The following is a 25,399-nucleotide window of genomic DNA, read 5'->3' as shown; positions in this document are numbered from 1 at the left end:
TGATCAGGCATTTTTCAGACTGATCAGGATCCTAATCAGTCTGAAAAATGCCTGATCAGTCAGAAAAATGCATTGCAATACCGGATCAGTTTTTCCGGTGTCATCAGGCAAAACGGATCCGGTATTTATTTTTTTCTCATTTTTAAAGGTCTGCGCATGCGCTGACCGGAAGGACGGATCCGGCATTTTGAATGCCGGATCTGGCACTAATACATTCCTATGGATCCGGCATTCAGGCAAGTCTTTAGTTTTTTCCGCCGGAGATAAAATCGTAGCATGCTACGGTTTTCTCTTTTGCCTGATCAGTCAAAATGACTGAACTGAAGACATCCTGATGCATCCTGAACGGATTGCTCTCCATTCAGAATGCATGGAGATAAAACTGATCAGTTCTTTTCCGGTTTAGAGCCCCTGTGACGGAACTCTATGCTGGAAAAGTAAAACGCTAATGTAAAAGTAGCCTAAGGCCATCCACGTGTAATCATACCACCGATCAGGCGACAAATGAGCGAATGCAGCAAAATGCATCAACCATAATGTGCATTACCAATAGACCAGTAACAGACAGTCATTTCCTCTGTGTAACGAGCGCCGATCAACACCCTATATCGCCAATCATTACCAGCCATAAATCTGCCAATGTAAATGAGCCCTTAGCCCCGACTGAATGGAGCGGTAGGTTGTGCATGACCACGGCCGCTCCATTCATCTCTATAGGAGATCCAGAGATATCAGGCCTGTACGAAGCAATCGTCATAGGGACTGAATGGAGTGGCAGCGGCAGGTGACCTGACCGTTCCATTCATTCAGGGGAACCAGACCTCGGTTCTCGCGATCGGTGGGGGTCAAAGCTTTCAGGATGGACAGGAGATAACACAACCCCTTTAAGCTTCCTGCTCTAGTAAATCACAGCAAAGCACTGGTACCAGTGACGCATTCCAATGTACTGAAAATACAACCTGTATAGCACAGACATACATTAGAAACCTGAAATCCAAAGCAAGCAGATCAATACAACACTTAAGGGAGTTCTGTATTTAAAGGTGTTGTCCAGTATTAGGTAAAAACAGTCTCATCTCCATCCTGAGACAGCGCCACCTCAGTCCACAGGCTATGTTTGGTATTGCATCTTCACTCCAGTCACCAGAATTGGGGATGAGCTGCAGTATCAGACACAGCCCATAGATAAGAATGCTGCTGGGAGGTAAAATTAGCAAAAATACATCAACATTATCCCAAGACTTTTTTGGGGAGGGGGGGGGGAATTCATTAATTTGAAGAATTTCCAGCACAAAATGTATAAATGTGTCTCAAATCGAGTAGACTGGAATAAAGTGAAGCAGAGCCTTGCCACCCGCTGAGATCGGTCATACACGCGCTCCATCTTTATAGGACAGATGCATGGTACGGCTGTGACTAACTAGCCATTTCCAGGTAACTGGCGCCCCCTTCTGGGTTTGGGAGGTACACGAATATTAGTGGGTAACAATTTATATATGGGAAATGGCCCATCTAGAATAAAAAAAACGGATCGGCTGTGCCCCCGGGCAACTCATAATCTGCTGGATTATGCCCAGATGGTTCATCGTGTCCTGAGTCTGAGCAGAGCTCATGTCCGATGTGCTTGGTAACATGGCGCCACCTAGCTGTGCCATTATGGAAGCTCTAATGAAACCGTGCAAATCATTTCTTCTTCCTGCGCACCACTGTCCAGCCGTCGGCCTCTGGTTCCCCCTCCTCGGATTTCTGACCGTGCCCCCCAGACGCTGATGTACCAGGTGCTGTAGAAGCAGTAGTTGTACTCGTCTCACAGTCCATTGCCTGTAACAGAATAAGAAATAAGAGGTAGTCCGCTGGGACCCACACCTATCTGTGCAAAGTGAAGCGCATGCGCAGCCACCCTCCATTCACCTCTGTGGGACTGCTGAAAACAGCCAGCGCACTCGGCTATTTTCGGAAGCCCCATAGAAATCAACTGGAAGTGCTCGGCTATTTCCGCAGTCCCATGGAAATGAATGGAGGGTGGCCACCCATGTGCGGTCCCGCTCTCCTTCACTTTGCGGATTCCATTTTAGAGATGGGTGCGGGTCCCAGAGGTGGCATCCACACCTATCAGGCATTGGTGGCATGTCCTAGCGATTATATGACACCAAAGGTTTGCCTGGGTTAGAAAAAAAAACGTATTCTCCCACTTCAGAATTCAGATTTAATAAAAGGGGACCCTCGTTCGGTGTCCCCATCTATTAGGGGACCCAGCACAATCAGGCATTACACAGACCACCCATTGATTTCAACACGAAATGTGTAAAGCTTCATTTGTCCTGTGGTGGCGCCGCAGCGTAACTGACAACTTGTTACCGGGTGATCATTGGAGACCCCCAGGGGCCGGACATTCTGTAATTAGCTTCAGGTGACCCTTCTAACAAAATGACTAAAGTAGAGACCCCTTTTGACCCCACTTCCCACCATACTAGTATGATAGGGGGTCCATCCTGCAAAATGAGGTAACAGTACATAATAGTGACTGCGGTATCTCAGCACTTAGAGGAAGGGGGTTCACTTTGTCACCCCACTACTATCCCTGTAAGACAATCGTGGGATGCCAATGGGTTAACTATGACAGGTAAATGCCCCTTAGGTCTGCCATCTGAACACCTTAGGCCCTGCCAAAGATTTAAGGGGCATTCTGGTTGTAGCAACTTATGCCCTATCCACCTATGAACCCCAACGATTATAAGAATGGGGACCACCGTACCCTGTGGGGGCCTTCCGAAAATTAATGGAGCGGCAGGTTGAGTAAGTGCACTGCTCTGGAAACAGCCAAGCGCTGTACACCAGAACGCTCATAGAGATGAATGGGGTGGCAGTGCGCATGCTCTATCTGCCACTCCGTTCATTTTGGGTGGGGCCCAGAAGAGTACAGTGAACTGTGGCCCCCAACGAACGAACAGTGTGGATAGGGGAAACTTGTTACAACCGGAATACTACTTTAATTGAACACCTGTCAGCATAATACACTGCAATACAGAAATACTGCAGTGTATTATAGAAGTTTAAGCCCCCAGGTGGGACTAGAAAAAGTTAACAATTAAAATGTTTAAAATATGAAAAAAAATTAAAAAGGGAAAAATGCCATTTATTTCTATTAAAATTGCTTTGCGTTATAAAAAAAAAGGCATCTTAGAAAGTAGACATATTTAGTATGGCTGCATCCGTAGTGACCAGACGTATAACAGAATTACATTTTTATCCACTTGGTGGACGCTGTAAAATAGAACCAAAAAAAATAAAATATATAATATATAAAAATATATATATATATAATGCTAGACTTGCTGTTTTTGGCTCATCCTGCCTCGCCCACCCCACCCCCCCCAAAATAGAGAGATCATTACTGTGCAGGAGCCCCATTCCTACCTCATCGCCCTCCTCATCACTGCCCTCCTCCTCCTCTTCCTCCTCCGCTCTCACTTCCTTAACGTTATACTTCTTCTGGGACAGCTGAGCGATCTTCTCCTTCACGCTGGTGAGGTCTCCACGCTGACACTGGGAGTAGAACGTGCAGAGCTGCTGGGCAATCTGGGAAGGGCAGAGACGTCACATCACAAGAGTCCTACAATAATACCACCTCATAATCCGGCATCGCCCGACAGTCTGGAATCATTAGTATAGAAGGCAGTAGGAGAGACTCTCTGCTCGGGTAGACGGCCTATTACAGCCATTGGTCCAGTCCATTCCCGGCTTTCTACTGTTTCGTACATGAACCCTATGAATTTGTAAAGCGCTGCGGAATATGGTGGCGCTATATAAATACATTTTATTATTATTATTATCCTACTAGATACTAGAGCCGTTTTGCAGGCTTTTTTTTTTGTTTTTACATGGCAGCCAGAATATACTTGGATCACAGCAGATGTCGCATCTCTATACACGGTCATTCCTCATAATTTAGCTATGGTTTCTTTGAAATGGTTTTAGGCTACTTTCACACTAGCGTTGTTTAAATCCGGCGTTCAATTCCGACACCGGAACTGCCCGCCGGATCCAGAAAAAACGTGGGAAAACGGATTACATTTGAATCCTGATCAGGATTTTGATCACAATGGAAAATAGCATTGGAAAAAACAGATCCGCCATTTATGGACTTTAACTTTGTTTTCAGATTTTCCGGGTTTAACATGCAAAAGCCGGATCCGGTTTGACTGAACACACGGCGTTAATGCAAGTCAATGGGAAAAAGACCAGATCCGGCGTTCAGTCAAAGTGTTCAGGATTTTTGGCTGGAGGTAAAAGACTGAACTGAAGACGTCCTGATGCATCATCGGATTAGGCTACTTTCACACTTGCGGCAGGACAGATCCGACAGGCTGTTCACCCTGTCGGATCCGTCCTTCTGCTATTTCACTCAGCCGCCGGACCGCCGCCCTGTCCCCATTGACTATAATGGGGACAGGGGCAGAGCTCCGGCACAGCACGGTAGTGCACGGCGAAAGGCCGCCGGACTAAAAGTCCTGCATGTCCGACTTTTTAGTCTGGCGGCCTCTCACCGCGAACTGTGCTGGAGCTCTGCCCCCATCCCCATTATAGTCAATGGGGACAGAGCGGCAGTACGGCGAAATAGCGGAAGGACGGATCCGACAGGGTGAACAGCCTGTCGGATCCGTTCTGCCGCAAGTGTGAAAGTAGCCTTACTCTCCATTCAGAATGCATTAGGATAAAACTGATCAGTTCTTTTCCGGATTTGAGCCCCTAGGACGGAACTCAGCGCCGGAAAAGAAAAACGCTAGTGTGAAAGTGCCCTTATGCAGACTTTTCTCTTGCCAAGTCGTGTCGTTTCTAGTAAAACATAACGTGTTCACGTTCAACCAAGGCTTTTTTTCTGCAACTTACGGGGATGTCCATGGGGGCATAATATCTATATGGCATGGTGGGAGCATCGCTATTTATTTTCACAGAGCAATCCATGGGGGACCACGTCTGGTGTGGTACGGTCGTTATATCGACGACCTCCTTTTTTATGGTCGGGCGGCCGTGCCCGTCTTTGCGGAATTCCTCAATGGACATAATTGTTGTCTCAAATTTTCTGTTGACTATGATGCCTCCACCGTTTCATTTTTGGATCTTTCTCTTGTGGGTGACACCAGCGTTTTTGCAGTTGTCGCCCCCACACTGCTGGCAACACCACCCTTTTGGCTACTTCATGCCACCCCTCTCATATGGTTTATAATATACCTAAGGGTGAGCTCATCCGAGCCGGGCCTTCCTGAGGGAAATGGATGTTGTTGCCAGCTGGACTTTCTTAGCGAAAATATCCCCGTTGGTCTTTAGAACAAGCCAAGAGGCGCGTGCTCAAGAAATCTCGGGCCGATCTGGTCTTTCCTAAAACCAATTTATTCCAAAATAAAGGTACATGCGGGAGAAGAGACAAGTCCGTTTCCGATTTTCGTTACTAATTACAGTTTGGAATATTTGCTATGATGAGCAGTGGACGGACATTGCTCGCTCCGGGGTGAACTGCGTTGCCCGCCGTGCGCCTACTCTCGGACAAAAAAAATATAAAAAATCAGTCCGGGTATGTTTTCGGATAGTAATCGCGGTCAGTCCACATGGCTGAGACACAATGGCAGTTACAAATGTGGACATCGGACAGGTTTTTACAGATGGGTGGTCGCATTTTTTCCACTTCGAACCAACAATCTTATGAATTAAAACAATAGATCAACTGTAACACCAGCTTTGTGGTGCATTGTATGACCTGCTCCTTGCGTCATCTCCAGTATGTTGGATGCACCACGAATAGCTTGAAGGTCAGAATCCGGAGACATCTCTATGATATTCCGCATGTTAAAACCAGAAATGTTTCTGCGGTGAGTTCACATTATGCGGCTGTTCATGGAGGAGACACTTTGGGGTTTTTTTTAGGTTCAGGGTCTGGAAAGGGTTAATCCCCCCCCCCCAGTCGGGGTGGAGACCCCAGGAGAAAACTTCTAAACAGGGAATCCTTTTGGATTTTTCGTATGGGCTCTTGTTTTCCAAAGGGCTCAAATCGCAAGCACGATCTCATATTACACTACTGATTCTTACCTTATTCTCTCTGTTTTTAGGATATATTTTTGTCATTGTTTTATTTTAAATCAATGTTTTATCTTAAAAACATGTATGGAGGTGTGGCTCGGGTTGATTGTGGCCACCTGATACCGCAGGTTTTAATTATCTAAATTCAGGTTAGTGTGTCCATTCTTTGTCACGAGTAAGGATCGATACTATGTGATCCGAAACGCGTCAGCTTTTACTGCACTTCTTTAAATAAAGGCTGATTTTTTTGGGGGGGAAGCTGGATTTTTGTCTCCATTTTTGGTATTTGTCTAGCGCTAGGTTCCCAGCGCCTTCCGTGCTTCCTTCTACTACTATCAGCCAGGTGAGCGCCACAATCTGCCTTTTTTTGTCTTATTTAAAGGGGTTATCCCATAAAAAATGAAAATCAGACATCATATAGCACATGACAACCTCTTTCTAATAAAGCTAGAACCAGCCGTGTACCTCACATGGATCCAGAGATCTCCCCATTCATTGCTCCAATTGTTCTGGTAGAGTTATTTCAAGCTGACAGCACAGGGGGCGTGTCCTTTCAGTTGCAACGGGTGGCAGTTCAAGGATAAAAGTGAGCATGTGCTTCCATCTCCGTGAGCAGGGCAGAGAAATTTGAAAAAACAAACAAACAGCAGGAGGCGCTATACAGAGAGTTCAGTGAATAACTCACTGGCTGTACTAAATTTTTAATTACATGAAATTGCAAAAGTATTCAGATCCAGGTGCTGGTTTTAAAAATGTAGAATATTTTATATGGGACAACCCCTTCAAAGGAATACTCCAGGCAAAACTCATGCTCGGTGGTAGGTCTAGTAGCACCAGAGGTGGTGGTGCACGACACAAGATTCTATGTTCTTTAAATCCTTGGAGCATGACACATGGGAACAAACAACAAATGTGTCATGCTCCGCCCCCTTGGGTTCTGTACTTTTACCAAAACCATTCCTTTAAAGGGGTTGTGCCACAAAAAATATTCTACATTTTTCAAGCCAGCACCTGGATCTGAATACTTTTGTAATTGCAGGTAATTAAAAAGTTAGGGTACTTTCACATTAGCGGCAGGCTGTTCCGGCGGGTGAACAGCCTGTCGTATCCGTCCTGCTGCTAGTTCACATTCATCCGGACTGCTGCTCCGTCCCCATTGACTATAATGGGGGCAGGGGCGGAATTCCAGCAGCAGCGCACGGCGAGAGGCAGCCGGACTAAAAGCAATGCATGTCGTACTTTTAGTCCGGCTGCCTCTTGCTGTGAGCTGCCGTGTTGCCGCCGGAACTCCGCCCCCACCCCCATTATAGTCAATGGGGACGGAGTGGCAGTCTGGGGGCACACGTGAACTAGCGGCAGGACGGATCCAACAGGCAGTTCACCGGCCGGAACAGCCTGCCGGACTCCCCTGCCGCTAGTGTGAGACTAGCCTTAGTATAACTGCTGAGTTATTCAATATAATGTATCTGTCTAGCGCCACCTGCTGTTTGTTCTTTTCCTTATCTCTTTTCAAAGTTCTTTTTATTATCGTTTTTAAACAATATGAAAAACCACAACTTGAGTAGATACAGGTTACCAAAAATGAGATATGCAGGTACAGAGGACAAATTAGCCATATACAGTTAGGCCAAGGAAACAGTGAACTTCACCGAAGGAGAACAATCCATTGTTGTATAACATAGCAAGCGGGACCAGTTAGGTGGAGGAGGCATAGGTCCAGTAAGAACAATAGGATGACAATAGCCTACTTAATTATTATTAGCTTGTAACGGTAACCATAACCCAGTAATAGGAGAAAGGGATAGGGTAAGTTAGGAAAGAAGGTGAGGGTGGGGGTGGGGTGTCAGTATATTTATGCTAATACTAGATTTGTAGTCTAATAACGGACGAGGAGTTAAGAGGCAAGCGTGAGAGGGCCAAAACATTAAAATAAAACGAGAAGACGGGACCCCATATATATGCCTGTAAGTGTATACTATGGAAGCTTCTAGGATTCAAAATGTCTATATTTTGCCCAGGGGGACCAAGTAATCTGAAAGAGGGTATGGGATCGCGATTCCCAACCTGCCAGTTCTTCTAGACGATATAAGGAGCCAACTTTCTCTGTCCACTGCGGAAGTGTAGGTGGAGAGTCCGACTTCCAGAATGTGGGTTCAAACTGCGTTACTGGTCTGTTTAGGTCTTTTGTTGAAAGCGTAGAGTAGAAGACTTTGGGTATATGTACGGGGAGAGCTTGTAAGATATGTTATTTTAGGGTTAGGCATTTAGCTATGTTTTTACGTCCGAACCACGAAATATACGGGGTAGGCCACGAGGATAGGATTTTGGCGATTTCCTGTAAGAGTGAAGGGAAGTTATTTTTATATAGATGGGCAGGGTACGAGGAGATTTTAATCCCTAAGAATTTTATTGTGGGTTGGGACCAGTCAAAGGGGGAATTAGAGGAAAGAGTAGTGCTAATATGTTTGGGTACGGACATGTTAAGAACTTGCGATTTACTCATATTCACTTTGAAGTTTGAGATCTGGACGATTTCTTGAAAAAGTTTTCCTATGATGGGGAGAGAGACAGAAGGGTTGGTCAACATCAACAGAAGGTTGTCTGCATATGCCGCAGCCTTGTGTTCCTTTCCGCCACAGTGAAAACCCTGTATACGTTTATCTAGTCAAATTTTTTGTAACAATGTTTCCATTGTGAGCACGAGAAGTAGAGGGGATAGCGGACATCCTTGGCGGGTACCATCTGAGATGGGGAACAGCGTATCATTGACCATTACTCTAGTGGTGGGGTCTGTGTACATTTTGAAGATAGCGTCTATGAATATGTGCGGGACTCCGAAGGCCACTAGTGAGGCTTTAAGATAACGCCAGTTCACTCGGTCAAATGCCTTTTCGGCGTCTGTGCTTAATATTAAAGGTTTAGCCGCAGATTTTGCATAGGTGGTAAGCTGTATGACTCTATATATATTATCTTTCCCTTCCCTACCAGGCACAAATCCCACTTGGTCTGGAGAGATAAGGAAAGGAAGAATGTTTTGTAGTCTTTGGGCTAAAATCTTTGCAAAAAACTTGAGGTCTACATTTAATAAAGAGATGGGCCTGTAGTTACCGCAGTACATTGGGTCTTTGCCTTCTTTATGAATAATGGAGATCTGTGCCGCAAGTGTTTGTCTATGGAATGGGGTTCCAGATAAAGCTGAATTATAAAGTTTGCCAAGGGATGTGTCACGGACGGTGTACAGGAAACAAGACAAAGCAACATGCATATATGACTGAGTGGATCCAAAGCTAAGGAACCAAAAGGGAGACCCCTGCACAAGACCAGAGACTTTCCCTGGTTGCTCAGCCTATGCAAAGATCCCAGAGGTGGAAGGTTGCATATCCAAGTACCTCGACTATATAACCCCTGAACACCCTACAATAGTGAGGGGACACGACCACCGGCTCCCTACACCAGACACGGAGGGAGTCAGGGTCACCTGGGATCCAGCAAACAGAAAATAACAGATAAATGTTCAGCACTTAACTTTGTAGCAGACTGGAAAACAAGATCAGCATGCACACACACTCCAGGAAGTAGTATAAGCCGCCCAGTAATGCATTATGGGGAGGAATTTAAAGGGATGTAATCAGTCCAACTCCATGACAGCTGAGAGAGGCTAACGAGATGAGGAACTGAACAGCACAACAAAGAGAACTCAAGGAGGAGGTTCTGAAAGGCCTCTGTCAGAGCTTCTCAGCTGTCTGGTTGTGACAGGATGGGAGTAAGGTTTCCAAGCAAGTGGAAAGAGGACAGGCCATCAGGACCTGGACATTTATTTTTGGGAGAAGATTTTATTGCCTCTTTAATTTCCTGATCTGAGATAGGTGAGCAGAGCTTCTGAGATTGGGTAGGGGTTAGTTGTGGGAGGGAGAGGGAAGAAAGGAAGTCTAATGTTAGGTTTGTGTGTCCCTGAGGATCTGAATCTGCCTGGGGTGATTGTAGGTTATATAGTCGAGTGTAAAAGGTGCTAAGGTTGTGTATAAGGTTACCTAGCGTAAACATGGAGTTGCCTATTTTTTCCTTTTATAAAGAGGTAGCGACCCTCCACACATTTCTCCATCTCGGAGAAGGCAACATTTTTTCTAATCCCGATACTAATGCACCGCTGTCTGAACCCGAAATGGTACCAAGTGGAAAAATACTGTCTATTCATGGAAGGGATGTTTGTTTTCTTAAAATGTGTTTCTTGTAATAAGCATATGTCCACCTTATTATTTTTTTAAGGAAGTAAATCACCTGACCTCTCTTGGATGGGGAGTTGAGGCCTCTCCCATTATAAGAGACAATATTAAGGGGGAGGGGGGTCATTCTTGGATCTGTGTGGATACATAAATAGGTATGTTAAAGCATGACAGCCATAGTATGGGGAAGGTGAGTAAAGGGAAGGTAGGGCAAGGGAAGTCAGAGGGAAAGAGAGGAGAGGGCTCAGAACACAACAAGTATTACAAATTGTAACATGTAGTATAACATATAATAACATAAAATAGGGTAATCCAGTATACCCCGTCTAAAACGGTTGATGGTGAAGGATAATAGCAGAAGCCATTAGAAAGCCTCTTAGACGGGAAGGTGTCACATATAGTATGTGGCATCATTATGTGGGAGACCCAACTAGTGTATAGTCATGGTATATGAGTTTAAAAGGAGGAAAAGGAAGGGAGTATGTAAGAGGATAGTGAAGCATGAAATAAAGCACTACAAGAGAGTAGAGAAATATAGAGATAGTTAAGGATTAGAGATATCATGGCGGTAGGGAACAGTGCCTACCTAATAGAATAAAGAAAGCAATAGTTAAAGACGACTGACTGGAGGAACCTAGTGGATGAAGGATACCTCCATCAGGTAAATTGATGATAGGATGGAGATGGAAGGAAAAGGTGAGAAGGGGATAGAAGGATAGTGAAAAGAGAATAAAAAGTACTACAAGAGAATAGCGGAAAAATAGGAAAGTCTAGGGGAAGAAGGAGGAGTAGAAGAACTATAAACACTCAGGATTGTGACAGAACATCATGTTCAACATATTCTGAGAAAGGACATCAGAGAGTAAGAGGAGGTTTAGACCTCCTCAAGGTTGGCTGAACATAACACTCAGTCTCTTTGTTACCAAGTGGATGAATTCAGGTATTGTCTGAGATAACATTCCTAGGAGTCAGTCGTCCTGCCTTTTTCTTTTGCTTTGCACTGCGGTTGGAGTGGACCTCTTCCTAGGGAGTTGGTGCATGGATACGCAGTAGAATTATCCAAGTCTTTCACTACTGCCCAATCCGGAATCTGGAGGTCAGGTAGATCTAGCGCCATGTAGACTTCAGGGAGATCTGTTACTGAACGGATCAGAAGTCACTTCCCTCCTGATGAGAACATTAAGCCAAATGGGAACCTCCAGCTATACTGAATGTCCTTGGCTCTGAGAGTGTCTGTTAGCGGTTTAAGGGTTCTTCTCTTCTGGAGTGTTTGGGGTGAGAGATCTTGGAAGATATGTAATTGAGCGTCTTCATATTCTATGTGGGTTGAAGACCTGGTGAGACGTAGGATTTCCTCCTTAACTTTATAGTTTAGGAGGTGGTATATTACATCTCATGGTGGTTTATTGTCTCCTGGTTTCCTCCTCAAGGCCCTATGAACACGTTTAATAATGACATCTTCTAAAATAGAGTCTAGAAGGATGGATTGAAAAATTTGCTGGATGGTAGAGTGTGAAGACGCGGGTAAAACAGATTCAGGAAGACCTTTTATTCTCAGGTTATTTCTGTGGCCTCTGTTTTCTTGGTCTTCGATTGCGTCAAAGGCAGCATTAAGGTATTTCTGTGACTGCTGTGCTATATTCACAAATGGCTGCATTTTCCAGTTGCTCCACACGTGACCCTATTTGTTTCACATCTTGTTTTATGTCATGTAGATCTCTGGAAAGGGGGCTTAAGCTTTGGCAAGAGCTTTATCTAAGGATTTTGGCAAAAAGGAGCGGGAGATTGGGAGAGATTCGGACTGAATAGAGGTATCAGCGTCACTGTCCGTCTCTTCTCCAGTGTCCTCTTGTGCCATGGGGTGAGATTCTTTGGATGGCGATTTCATCTTGGAGATGACGGGGTTGGAGTTCTTTTTTGTCATATATTTATCCATTTCTCCTCGGGCAGAATTGGATTTTTGAGTGACGCAGGGATCTTTGGAGTTGGAATTTCCTATTATGACCATGACGGTAATTTTTCCGATTAAGTAGTTGGGTCTCTTATGCGTCGTATGCTGATTACATTAGAGACTGTAGCTTGGAGTGTGTTGAAGACTGAAGGTAGCGGATGAAGTTAGTGGTTAAAGGGGTGCAACCACCTAAAAATTAGGACAAGGTACTTACACTATAAAAATTGTATTGCAGACAGGGGTATAGCAAGTACACCCAGCAACAGTCCTGAAAAATTGGGGTATTATTTCCCTGGGAAGTAGCCGAGCAGAAGAGAAGTGCTTGGTAGCACTAGAGAGCAGGGATATGAGGCGCCCGACAGTTTATGATGGTGTGACGTTTGGGCCTGTAAGCCTCTGCAGGTCCTGGAATTTACTGGTTCGCAGTGTTAAGGTCTAGATGAGTGTGTGGACTGCTGGCCCATAACCCTGATGGTTTACATATGGGCTCCCTTTAGGCCTATGTTCCGGGGATTCAGAGAGACGGACGGGCCTTGGCGCTCAACCCCACGAGGTCGCCGCTAGGGCTCGCACGGGAGGTTTGTTCTTACCGGGTCTCCCGGCACTATTCTCCGTCCTGGTCGGTTCTGAAGAACACGCGGAACTTCTGCAGCTTCTTAGAGAGCCCAGGTGGTAAGATGGCGGAATGGCGGCACGAGCTCCGCGTCTCTGTAGGCCTCGGCTGCAGTCACGTGGTTTCAGTCCGGGAGAGGCCGCAAATAAAGGCCCAGGGGTGGAATACACTGTGGCTGGGTCAGAATCCACCAAGTTTGGGTCAGATCCGAGCTAAATCTGCGCTAATGGCCAAGGATAAAGCAGGTTTTATCAGAGAGCACTCTGAGGCGCGTCTTGGCTGCTCAGCGGTAGGCCACGCCCCCTTTTCCTTATTTCTATGTCCGCCTCACTCAGGTGGTCGCACACGCTCAGTTTAAATCTTCAACTGCCACCAGCAATATCTTCTGTAAGAATCTACAGGGAGACATCTCAGCAGAAAGGACACACACACACCCCTGCCCTGGAAAAAGGACACGCCCGCTGAGCTCTGATAGGGAGTGAGCTGCTGCAGAAATGACACACCCCTGAGATTCCAGCCTGAAATACATCTAGCCAAGCAATAACTGGGTCGATCTCTGGATCCATGTGAGGTCCGGGGCTGGTTCTAGATTTTTTAGAAAGAGATAGTCATGTACTATATGATGTCTGATTTTAATTTTTTTACATTGATCAAGGGAGAACCCCTTTAAGGTAGAGGTCTTTAACCTGTCTCTTTCTAGCCGTTGCATAACTACAACACCCAGCATGTCCTGATAGCGACAAGCAGCTGCTGTTCTCTTCTCTCCAACAAATGAGAACTCATCTGTCTCTTTCTTGCGTCTTTTCCTAGGACAGCGGACGTGGCCTACGCTGCAGCTCCCACAGCGGTTCTCACCCCACCAGACTATGTATCCTCCTCTACGCACGCGTCCATTCACACAGGGGTAAATCTGAGTATCCTCCCAGCAGATGGTCGTAAACAATAAGTGACAGCAAATATGGGGCGTGTCCCCTGCCGAATATAGAAACAGAAAGACTCCGGCTGTATGACACTGCAGATCCTCCCAAACCGGTCTGACCAGAGCCTGAAGTAACCTTTCTGTGCCCCAGAGAACTTTGGAAAAATTCTGATACATAAAAAAAAACTTTCTAGTTGTGTAATGAACCACTTGTGGTGCGCAGTCTCACTTTTTCAAGAACTCTGCTTGCTGTCAATGACTAGCTCTATCAGTGTTCTGTCTTGTAATGAGCAACCTGTTTCAGCTGGTTATAATCAGAGTGGAAGTTCAGCCCCTAGGGGACAGCAGGGATGCTGCCATTCACTGATGGCAAACAAAATGATTACACTTATTAAAGGGGCTGTTCGCCCCTGGGGATCTTTTCTACAGACCCCTCTCCCCCCAGAGTGGCCGGCCATTGGTAATAATACTTACCTAATCCTCGCTGCAGGGTTCCTGGTCTATCACTGCCCTGCCGACTCTGCAGGTCTCAGGTCTCCCTGCGGCAACATGCAGAGAGACCCAGGATCTGCACAGCCGGCGGAGATCAGGTAAGTATGATTATCACTGCCGCCGGTCAGGCACAGGGTCTGCAGAAAACGTCCCTAGGGTGAACAATCCCTTTAAAGGGGTATTCTCATCTTAATGATCACTGTTAAATCTGTTAATGATTTAACAGTTATAATTTTTCTAAATATATCTAATTAACAAATTCCCACCCCTTAGAAGAAAATAAACCTATACTTACCTGACTGTTGTCTTCTGTCTCCCCTGGTTACGGCCACCGGTCTTCTCAGGAATCGCGGTGGCCGCGCGTGCGCAGACGACTTCTTCTCTTCTCCCGGCCGGCCGCGCGCTGTACTGAATGCGCACGCCGAGGCCGCGCATGCGCTATGGTGATTTCTTCCTGGCCAGTATAGTATACTTGCCAGGAAGAAGTCACCAGGGTGCATGCGCGGCCTCTGCGTACGCGTTCAGTACAGCGCGCGGCCCGGCCGGGAGAAGACATCAATCAAGATGGAGCCCGCCACCTGCCGAAACCAGGTAGTGAACGGCGCGGCGGGAGTAGGTAAGTATCAACTAGCGTGTTGAGAATACCCCATACACTAGATCAGAAAGTTGGAGACCTTAATATAAAAAAATTAAGCTTTACTTACTGCACATAAAACCTGAACCCCCCTTAAAGCTTCACTTTGCCTTTAGTCCCTTAAAGGGGTTGTCAGAGACCTAAAAAAGCTGTGACTGGGCTGAAAAAAAAACTAAAAAACACTATTCACCTTGCCTGAGCCTTCTGGTCCTCTAGTCTCCTCCGCTACATGTCCCCACCAAGAGCCACGTGCACGTCACTGCCAGCAATCAATGGCCATAGCAGTGATGTGTCAGTAATGGCCTGTGCCTATGGGACTGTAAGTGAATGAGAAGACGATGAGCGCCTTGGAAAGAAAAATGTCCTTACCGCAGGTAAACTTCCATCCTCCACCATCGTATCAAACTCGTCATTCATCATGCCTTGCAGGGTCTCCTCCACCTCGTACTGCTCCAGGTCCGCTGCAAATAAGACGGTGCAATTATGCAATAGATGTTCCGCAAAGAGATACTCCAACCTAATAAACTAGCAAATGTGGGGAAATTTACTTACAAAAAAATAAATAAAAAAGACTCCTCAATGTCCTTAAAAGGGTTCTCCGTTCCCATAAGGAATTTTATTTTTTTCTGCCCAGAGTACCCCAAACCCAGCATAATGTTGCCCCAGATACCCGTTTTCCATGGCAGCACTTTCCTTCCCCCTGTTCACAGTCAGATAAAACTTTTTGGACCTTCCACGGGGAAAAAAATAAAATTGCTCACAAAAAATTATTGGCTGTATCCATAGGAGCGTGTTCTTGCTTTTACCCCCCTTTTGCAAGAAATAAGAGACCCCATCCTCTGGATCAGTGGGAGTCCCAGTGGTGCCAGAGGGTGTGCCCCTTTAAAAAAGCAACATTATGCAAATATATATATATATATATATATATATATCACACATACACTTACTTTGTACATACAAGTAGACTTACCATTAGTGAGAAAATACTCGTGCACCACGCCCACCATCCACTGTGCCTTCTCCTGCACATGGGGCCCTCCGAATCCATTCTCTACAGCAATCTGTCAACATAAAAGCACAAGTCTCCGTCATATTTAGCCGCCCACCTACGGATACCATCCCAGCAGCTGTACAAGTGCTGAGTGACCACTATCCCCCTCCATGTGGTTACAACCACGGAGGTGGCCACAGGAAGTTCTAATTGCTATACAGTACAGTGCCGCTCCATACTACTTCGTAAGATTCAAAGGTCTCTAGGACCTAAGCGTAGCTTCTTTACACCTCTCTGACTGATATTATATAAAACATAATTCTTTATTAGATGCTCTTAAAACCAACTTTTCAAACTCTCTACAAAATAGTTAAAATTCCTCAGAATTAGGCAGGTGTGGATGTATGTTTTTTACATTGTAGCTGTATGCTTTATTCAGATACACTGTATTCTGGTGGGGTACCTGATCACTTCTCAGGTCTTTCCCCCTTTCCTTCCTTCCTTAATTCTATCTATAACCAACTGTATATTTGCATTCCCGCGACAGGTGGCAGGAGATCGGCGAGACTGGCGTCACGTGGTTTGATCTGACAGGTTTTCTGTTTGGATCAAATGACGTCCGTGTTGTTTCTGGTGCTCGCCACGTCTTCTTTCCCCAGGTGTGACTATTAGGGTCATTTAACCTTCTCTATTTATTGTTGTTTCTCCCACAATGCTGTGCGGTTTATAGCTTCAGTTTGAGTTGTGGATCTCGGCTGAGTTCCTGGTGCTGCCATAGCCACTTGAAGTTAAGTGTATTCTTTCCCTTTTGTATTTTGTTTGGGTTATTTTGTGGGTTGCATTTCCCTGTCATTTGTATTAAGGCCTGAGGGAGACTCCTGTTCGTCCTTCCTTTTGGAGGAACAGGTTGTCTCTGTCCTGACATTAGTACCAGGGTCCTATAGGGTGAGTTAGGACTCTAGGTATTCCTGTGTAGGAACTCACCTACCTCTGGGGTCTGTTCATACTGGTAGTTAGTCAGGACTTTAATTAGGGTTTTACTAGGAGGTGTCCCTCTCCTTTCCCTATTTTCTAGGCCTTATTCCCTCACCCCTTTCCCTCCTATGTTCGGTGTGGTGTTTCCCTCCAACACCCGAACGTGACAACTATGGTGCTGTGCCCCCTGCAGACCACAGGAAGCAAGAACATACTGCACAAAAAGTCAGCTGGTTTCAGGATAAAAAAAAAAACACGTTAGAGAATAAGCTTTTTTTTATTATTAGTTTCAGCAGTTTTCTGTGCATCAGCAGCAGACAGTAGAAAATTATAGGCCGTAACCTTACAAGAGATAATTGTTCTGACTCACCCGGAACCTCGCGTCCTGGTCTCCAGCACCACTGCCGACTGTAAAGGGCATATGGCTAAAAATATTCCCGGGACTGCGCACCCGCCCATTACCAGGGGACTGAAGATACATCAACCAGTCATTCTGAACAGTAATGAACACTGTACAGGGTGACTAGACAAAACACGTCAATTTACCCCGAAAATAGTCGATCACCTGCAAAGTGTGCTCCCCTTCATTGGACGGCAGTGGGTCCTAGAGGTGAGACCGGCAGCTATCTGACATTGCAGCATACCCTAGCGCAGTGATGGCTAACCTTGGCACTCCAGCTGTGGTGAAACTACGACTCCCAGCATGCTCCATTTTTTCCTATAGAGTTCTGAGAGCAGCCAAGCAAGCGGGGCATCTTGGGAGTTGTCGTTTTACCACAGCTGGAGTGCCAAGGTTAGCCATCACTGCGCCTAGCGAGATGCTATCAATGTCCCAGATGGGCCAACAAGGGGTTGTCCAGGCTTTTTCTATTGATGACCTATCCTCAGGATAGGTCATCAATATCAGATCGGCACCCACGCCGATCAGCTGTCTGAGGAGACTCAGTGCGCATGTGCCGTCTCCCTTCTCTCTTCCTGCTCTCCGCTGTATGTCTATGGGACAGTGGACAGGATCAGAGAAGGGAGATGGCACGTGCGCAGTCTCCTCAAACAGCTCCTCAGCGGGGGTGCCGGGTGTCGGACCCCTGCTGATCAGATACTGATGACCTATCCTGAGGTGAGGTCATCAACAAAAAAAGCCCGGAGAAGTTTAAAGAGGCATTCCAGTTGTGACAAATGATCGCCTATCCATAGGAGAGGGAATATCTATTAGATCACTGCCGAGTCTCCCACCAATCATGAAACCCTTCAGGACCCCCTGAAATTAAAGAGCAGTAGGTCAGGCATGCGCACTGCCACTCCTATCATCTTCAGAGACAGCCGAGTACAGCGCTCAGATAGAGATAAATGGAGCGGCCGGCAGTGCACGTGCCCAACCTGCCGCAGGCAACGGTGGTCGCCATCCTTGTGATCGGTGGGGGTCCCAGCAGTAGGATCCCCACAGATCTAAGTTATCCCCTAGCCTTTAAAGGGGCATACATATGGCAAGTGGTCCACAGAGGCTGGGTGGTATACAGTAATGCACAGTATTTTGACATTTGTATTTTTGGCTTCTACCTCCTGCTGACTACAATAAAGCTTAGTGAGAGCAGAAGATGCACCAGGCCTCGGGTAGTCCACCCATTCTGCTGGTTCATGCGCAATAGGATCTGAGTTTCCTACTGACCACCCCCAGATGAGGTTTGGGGCTCACATTATAACCTGCTTTACCTGAACTACTTTAGAACATCAGGGCAGTATATACGCTAGAATACAGGCACTGCTGCACCAATCTATGGCAAATCCTAAGCATCATAACTCTTCGACACTAGCATATGGTGTGAACCTTTCATTTACTCCTAAGGCCTCTTTCACACACCACAGTAAATGGTCAGTGGTTCATCAGTGAGGGATCTGTATCCGTGTTTGGCCCGTGTCTCTTCCATAATCAAATATATTGCACGCTTCATGACCGAAAACCACCAATGTTTGAATGCACACATTAAAGTCAATGGATACGTGTGCAGTCTGTGGAGACCATGGACAGAACACATCTCTGATTCACTGACATGTTAAAGAGGCCTAAGGACTCAGGCACGCGACAACATCAGGATCCCGGCCGAGTGTCTTCTGCCATTTATGCGGTTCACCCTGTCGGATCCGTCCATCCGCTATTTCGCCGTGCCACCACTCCGTCCCCATTGACTATAACGGGGACGGGGGCGGAGCTCCTGCGCAGTACGGCAGTTCGCAGTGAGAGGCCGTCGGACTATAAAATCGGACATGCAGGACTTTCAGTCAATGGGGACGGAGCGGCGGCACGGCGAAATAGCGGAAGGACGGATCTGACAGGGTAAACAGCCTGTCGGATCCGTCCTGCCGCAAGTGTAAAAGTAGCCTAAGGCTGCACTCCGTCTGTGTACTGGCTACATTTCCAGGTCCTATTGCAACTCCGGTGAGTAGGGGTCTAATATCCTGTACTCACCGCTTCATTTGAATACTGGACAATGGACCCACACGGGCCCTGGTGCAAGAGTTCAGCTTGGGCCCCCATTCCCTTAGTGCTTGTTGGCAAGGGGCAGGGGAGCACATAGCCTTCCTGCTGCCTGAGGCAAACATTGAAAGGGCGCCCCCTCATGCCATATTCTTGACCTAACCCCTTCCCTCCAGCCAGAGGTGTAAATTGACCAGCATGCACTTTCTATAATGCCAGTGTCTTATGTGGCACAAGGGTTTTTGGGCCCCCTCAGGCTCCTGGGCCCGGTAGCGACTGCTACCTCTGCACCCCCTATAGCTACACCCCTGGACCCACAGTCGGGCTAGATCACTATGATGCATTGAGTTTGGCTCAAAGGAGCCGCAGTCGATCCTGAAAATGTGGCCATCACACAGACTGCATTTCACGGACCGCGTGCGAATGCAGCCGAACAGGCTTGAAAAACATTAAATAGGCTGTGTCACTTCAGCTATTGCCATTTATGATGTAGACAAAGTTAATACAAGCCACTTACTAATGTATCGCGATTGTCCATATTGCTTCCTTTGCTGGCTAGATTCGTTTTCCCATCATATAATTCACTGCTCGTTTCCTAGGGTTATGATCACCGTTGCAGCACAGATACGAGGTCCCGGCACCTTTTCCTATAGTATACAAGTGCGACCACCACTGATAGATTGCAGGGTGGTCTGTAACCATGGAAACGAGCAATGTATAATGTGATGGAAAAATGAATCCAGCCAGCAAAGGAGGCAATATGGATAATAACAATACATTTGTAAGTGTTTTGCATTAAAGGGGTTTTCCATGATTTAAATATTGATGATTTGTCCTCAGGATAGGTCATCAATATCAGATCGGCGGGGGTCCGACACCCTGCACCCCACTGATCAACTGGTTGAAGAGAAGGCCGTGCTTCATGTCATCGACATTGCAGCAGTGTAATTACAAGCCGTCCCATTCACTTCTATGGGACAGCTCTGTAGTAAACACTTGAATAGGAAGTATGGGGACGAGCCTTCCTAGCATCGCGGGTGACACTAGGGAGGCTCGCCCCTGTCGCAGCCCGGTATTGGCTGCTCCCCCCGTCGCCGGATGTTTTGATCCGTGCGCCGGGAAAATGCAGCGGCAGCTGAGCGCAGCTCATGAATGCAGGTACCGGGGAGTGGGGTAAGTATAATCTATATGAGAGGTCCGGGCATTGTGGGGCATATTTTTGGGGATAACCCATTTAATGTTTTTCACATTCACATGGGGTCCGTGAAAAGCAGCCTGTGTTATGGCCACATTTCCAAGACCCAACATGATAAATGCCATTTGCTGAAGTGAGACAAACCCTTTAATGCAGGCATCCTCAAACTGCGGCCCTCCAACTGTTGTAAAACTACAACTCTCACAATGCCCTGCTGTAGGCTGATACCTGTAGGCTGTTCAGGCATGCTGGGAGTTGTAGTTTTGCAGTTTGAGGATGCCTGCTTTAATGCATGACTGATCTCCATGGAGATGTTCAAGAGTCCCAGTAAAATTACAGGATTATTATGATTGCACCTTCAATGTTTCTGTATCGGAGACATCAAGACCTGCAATGAGCACAAAACACTGATGTCACCATGCTGTCATCCCATCAGATGGTCGCAACTGGAAACTCATTACGATACATTCATCCGGTCCAGTCTAACAGCCTCTACTGCAGGGATCAGCATCCTTCAGCACTCCAGATGTTGGGAAACTACAATTCCCAGCATGCTCCATTCATTTCTATGAGAGTTCTGGTTAGAGCAGAACAAGTATGCATGCTGGGAGTTGTAGTTTCACAACAACTGGAGTGCTGGAGGTTGCCTACCCCTGCTGGACCCCAAATAATAACAGTCATGGGTACCTTTAGCAACAACATAGACCAGGCTAATCATAAAAAACAGCCCAATGCTTCAGTGTATCCAGGTGTGGCCACACATTTAGGGGTGGTCTCCACTAGTACAAAGTATTTAATGGACCCTGATTGACAGGACTGTGTCGGGGCACTTAAAGGGTTAAACATTCACCACTGAGTCACTTTCTCTCGAGTTGTCACCTGTAGAACCGGCCAGCTCCCCAGCACCGCCTGGATCGCTTCGTAAAATGCACCACGTGAATCCAGGCTGCGCGCCGCCATGACACCTTCTGCCGCAGTGACCGAGGGAGATCGCCGAGCGCAGGCTGAGGCTGCACAGGACGCGCAGTGGAAAGCCGGACCCATCGATTGGCTGAGTGGCCGGTAGACTGCGCTGTTTCCATGGAGACACGGCCACCAATAGTCAAATCCGTCTCCTCGTCCCCAGTAAACAACGTGACTGCTTTTTTTTTTTATAGTTACTCATTTGGTTTGCAAAATAAGGAGCTGTTCCTAAATTAAAAGGCTCCTTCCACAGCTTGGTACATGAGGACTGGAATCATGGCCGCTCGCTGACACAGATTCATTTCTGCAGCACTAAACCGCCCCTAACAGTGTGTGCCAGCCACAGATGCCCCCTAGGTGCCTCTGCCAGGTGTGCCCTGCTTAGTGTCTCTGCTGCTGGTGCCAGACTGGGACTAGAAAGTCACCCTGGCACATATAGTGCTGCACACTGTGCCACCTATTAGTGTCCCACACTGTGCCCCCTTATAGTGCCGCATACTGTGTCCCCTTATAGTGCCGCACACTGTGCCCCCTTATAGTGTCACACACTGCACCCCCTTATAGTGCCACACACTGTGCCCCCTTATACTGCCACACACTGTGCCCCCTTATAGTGCCACACACTGTGCCCCCTTATAGTGTCACACACTGCGCCCCCTTATACTGCCACACACTGTGCCCCCTTATAGTACCGCACACTGTTCTCCTTATAGTGCCACACGCTATGTCTCTTTATAGTACCACACACTGTGCTCCCATATAGTACCGCACGCTGTGCTTCCTTATAGTGCCGCACACTGTGCCCCCTTATAGTACCGCACACTTTGCCCCCTCAAGTGCTGCACACTGTGCCCCCTTATAGTACCGCACACTTTGCCCCTTCAAGTGCTGCACACTGTGCTCCCTTGCTCTGTAATTCTCAAATCCCATTGAGGTAACTGAGGGGACCTGGGGACCCCCATTCTCATGATGGCCTGGGTCCTAGTGGTCAGACCAAGCGATCATATATGTACCACCTAAACCTCCGCCACTCCAGCTGTGGTGAAACTTCGACTTCCAGCATGCTTCATTCCTTTCTATGGAGTTCTGAGAACAGCCAAGCAAGTGTACATCTTGGGAGTCGTAGTTTTACCAGAGCTAGAGTGCTGGAGGTTAGCCATCGCAGGCCTATCCTATGGAAACATGATTATGCGGTTCTTTTGATATGTCACAGAGACATACTGTAACAAAAAGTTTTGACTGGTGGGGGTCTGAGTGCTGAGACCCCCACCGATGGCTAGAATGAGGAGAGATAAGTGCACACCTAGTGTGCTCTCTCTCCTCGCTGCAGGAGATGGAATCAAGACATCCCATAGTCTTCTCCTGCCCGTAGTCTTCGCCTGCCCATAGTCTTCTCCTGCCCGTAGTCTTCTCTTGCCAATAGTCTTCTTCAATATACATTAGATGGTTGGTCTGTCCTGCTGAAATTGTCAGGTTCGGCTGACATCTTATGTGCAGTGGCCAGATATAGGGTGGCCCCAGAGCTACACTGCGTCCCCCAGACAATGTCGAGGAGCACCACGCATTTCTGATCTCTGGAAAAGATGGTAAGGCATGGTGCACCACAATAGAAAATAAGTCCGGAGAGTCAGGGTCTGTAGTTGACCGGTGTACTTCTTTACTAGGGGAACTGAAGTGCAAAACAATACAGACAGTGCACTAAGCTTCTCCAGTCTCCTCCCTGGCAGTAGAAGGGTCTATGCTTAGGAAAGGCCCGAGCTAGCTGTCCCTCTCAGAAGGCTGGCATCCTGGCCAAAGGTTGCAGGCCCAGAGTCTGTTGCTCAGTAGTCTGGCTAGCTCCTTGGTCAAAATACTGGTGACCCTGGCTCAGGGTCCCCAACGCAACGACTTCTTGTAAAAAAGTGGAACTCTATGGTGAACGGATACCACTGTAGGGCATCAGTATGAGGCATCCATTTAAGGAATATGTAATTTTTTTTAAACAATGGGAAAAATATGACGTGAACCCAGCCTAATATACAGTTTCTGGCTGAACTAGAACTTTCTAGTGAGAGGGGTGGAGTGGAGAAACACAACCCAAACAAATACAATGTTACACTTTCCGTCTCTCATAGACTTACATTAGAGCTTTTGCTCAATGGAAATGACAGCAGTTTCTCCAGACACACACAGGTTTTCAGACATAGCAGCAGAGCTAAACCAGACATTTAAAAGGTCAGTCTGTCTGGTTTTGGTGGTAAACAAGTCTGGCTTTTTCCCTCTAAAACATTCTCTTCTTTAACACTCATGGTAACTGTTGAAAATTACTAGCTTCTCATTATTAGCTTGAAAGTCCCAAAAGTTTCTCAGTATGCGTTAACCCTATCTACAAGCCTGTGCAAATGAGCAGAATATATATCACAGCAAACATATGAAATGCACTTACACAGTATTAAACAGTATAAGTCAGTGCAAGTTAAAAGTGAAAAGGGGAGGGGAGGGGGGGGGGGGTCAGACTGTGTAGGGACACCCCCCCAACTGGTAACACTCATATGGACCTTCACTGCAAACTACTAGTAATTCGATCAGAAATTCTAGCAGGAATAATGAAAGAATGGCACAACATAGAGCCAGAGGAATAGATGCTCCAGAATGGGTATTACATGTAGAACAGACTATTGGGGTTCACCTTATGCAGCATAGCTGTACACCGCTGGATCCACATTGATTATAATGAGATCCGACAGGGATCCGGTGCCTAGAAATGGCGTGGGAGGAGATAAGCGGCTGCAGACATGTCTGTAACTGCTTATCTAGTAGAACAGAATAGGAAAATGCCAACCTGTGGCATCTATCTCCTCCCTGATATCAGGCGCTGGGGTAGAGGTTGGCATCATTTTAACCTAAGTGGATTTCAAAAATTTTCCACGGCGTCACAGGACGGCTTCTGCTGACATCTGCAATGTTGGACTAGTTTTAGTCCGATACAATCACTTCTTGTCTGCAAGGAGAAGAGAAACCAGTTTTAACCTTACGTCAGGGAAAATCTCGCACCTACGGAAAGTTCCACATACAGAAAGCAGTAAGGGACTGACCTTCCCCGGGTTATAGCTGGTGGCAGAATGTCAGCTCCTCAGGGTATTCCCCCCCACTAAGGTGTCCTTCTAGGCTGTCATCACAATGCCCAGGATGTCTTAAGCAAACATAAACATTTTTGACTTAACAGCTGTCATTACAAAGGGTTTGCCATTTAGAGGGCCCCTGAGGTCTCCTTCTACACAAAGGCATAGCAATATCACAAGGAAGAGTAAAAGGAAGACAGGCAAAGCTAACCCTTTACATGCTCTGTATACAGACTGGACAGAGAAGCCATTTATGTGCAGGACGTATAGAGGGCGCGTTCACGTGAGGCGGATATGCTGCAGATTTCCCGCGGCGTCGTACAGTAGCAGCAAAGTGGAAACTGTATATAAAATAATTTTAAAGGGGGTTGTCCGGTTTCAGGAGGAAATAACTCAGAGAAGAGAAACCAAAAAGGTGCAAAACTAAAATAAAAATAAAAAGTGCTCAGTGCAAGTGAAGATAAAAAAATATGTGTGAATAAAAAAATCTATAAATATATGTATTAAAAATAATATATAAAATTCATAAAAATATACAAAGGTTCAATTAAATAGTGAACCGCCACATAAGGCGTAAACAACGCTAAATTCGATTTAAAAAAAGCCTCTGCCGGTGTCAGTAGTAATATACAGTACAGTGCGTAACAACCGCCGTGGGCAACTAAAACAAGAAACACACAAGACAAACAAGGAGTTGAAACCAATAATTAAAACCATAGGTTAACAGAGCAAGGGAACAAACTTACTTATAGGTAGAGTGAGAAAAATATCTCTTCATTCAACCCCCTCGGTAC

At 46.5% G+C, this 25,399-nt stretch overlaps 1 protein-coding gene across 1 annotated transcript; it reads right to left on the bottom strand.

The window, feature by feature from the left end:
- Positions 1-1,015: 1,015 nt before the first annotated feature.
- On the bottom strand, positions 1,016-21,559 carry TSR2 (TSR2 ribosome maturation factor). Its single transcript, XM_044305974.1, has 5 exons — positions 21,421-21,559; positions 15,878-15,968; positions 15,277-15,368; positions 3,418-3,579; positions 1,016-1,821 (listed from the first exon to the last, which is right to left on the bottom strand). The coding sequence occupies exons 1-5, from the start codon at positions 21,499-21,501 to the stop codon at positions 1,684-1,686; spliced, it is 564 nt and encodes a 187-aa protein (XP_044161909.1). The 5' UTR covers positions 21,502-21,559; the 3' UTR covers positions 1,016-1,683.
- Between the last annotated feature and the right edge of the window lie 3,840 nt (positions 21,560-25,399).

Source organism: Bufo gargarizans, chromosome 9 (assembly GCF_014858855.1).
Source record: "Bufo gargarizans isolate SCDJY-AF-19 chromosome 9, ASM1485885v1, whole genome shotgun sequence".
In the NCBI taxonomy this organism is placed as follows: Eukaryota; Metazoa; Chordata; class Amphibia; order Anura; family Bufonidae; genus Bufo; species Bufo gargarizans.
The sequence above is the reverse complement of the archived record's forward strand: the minus strand, read 5'-3'. Positions and strand labels throughout refer to the sequence as shown.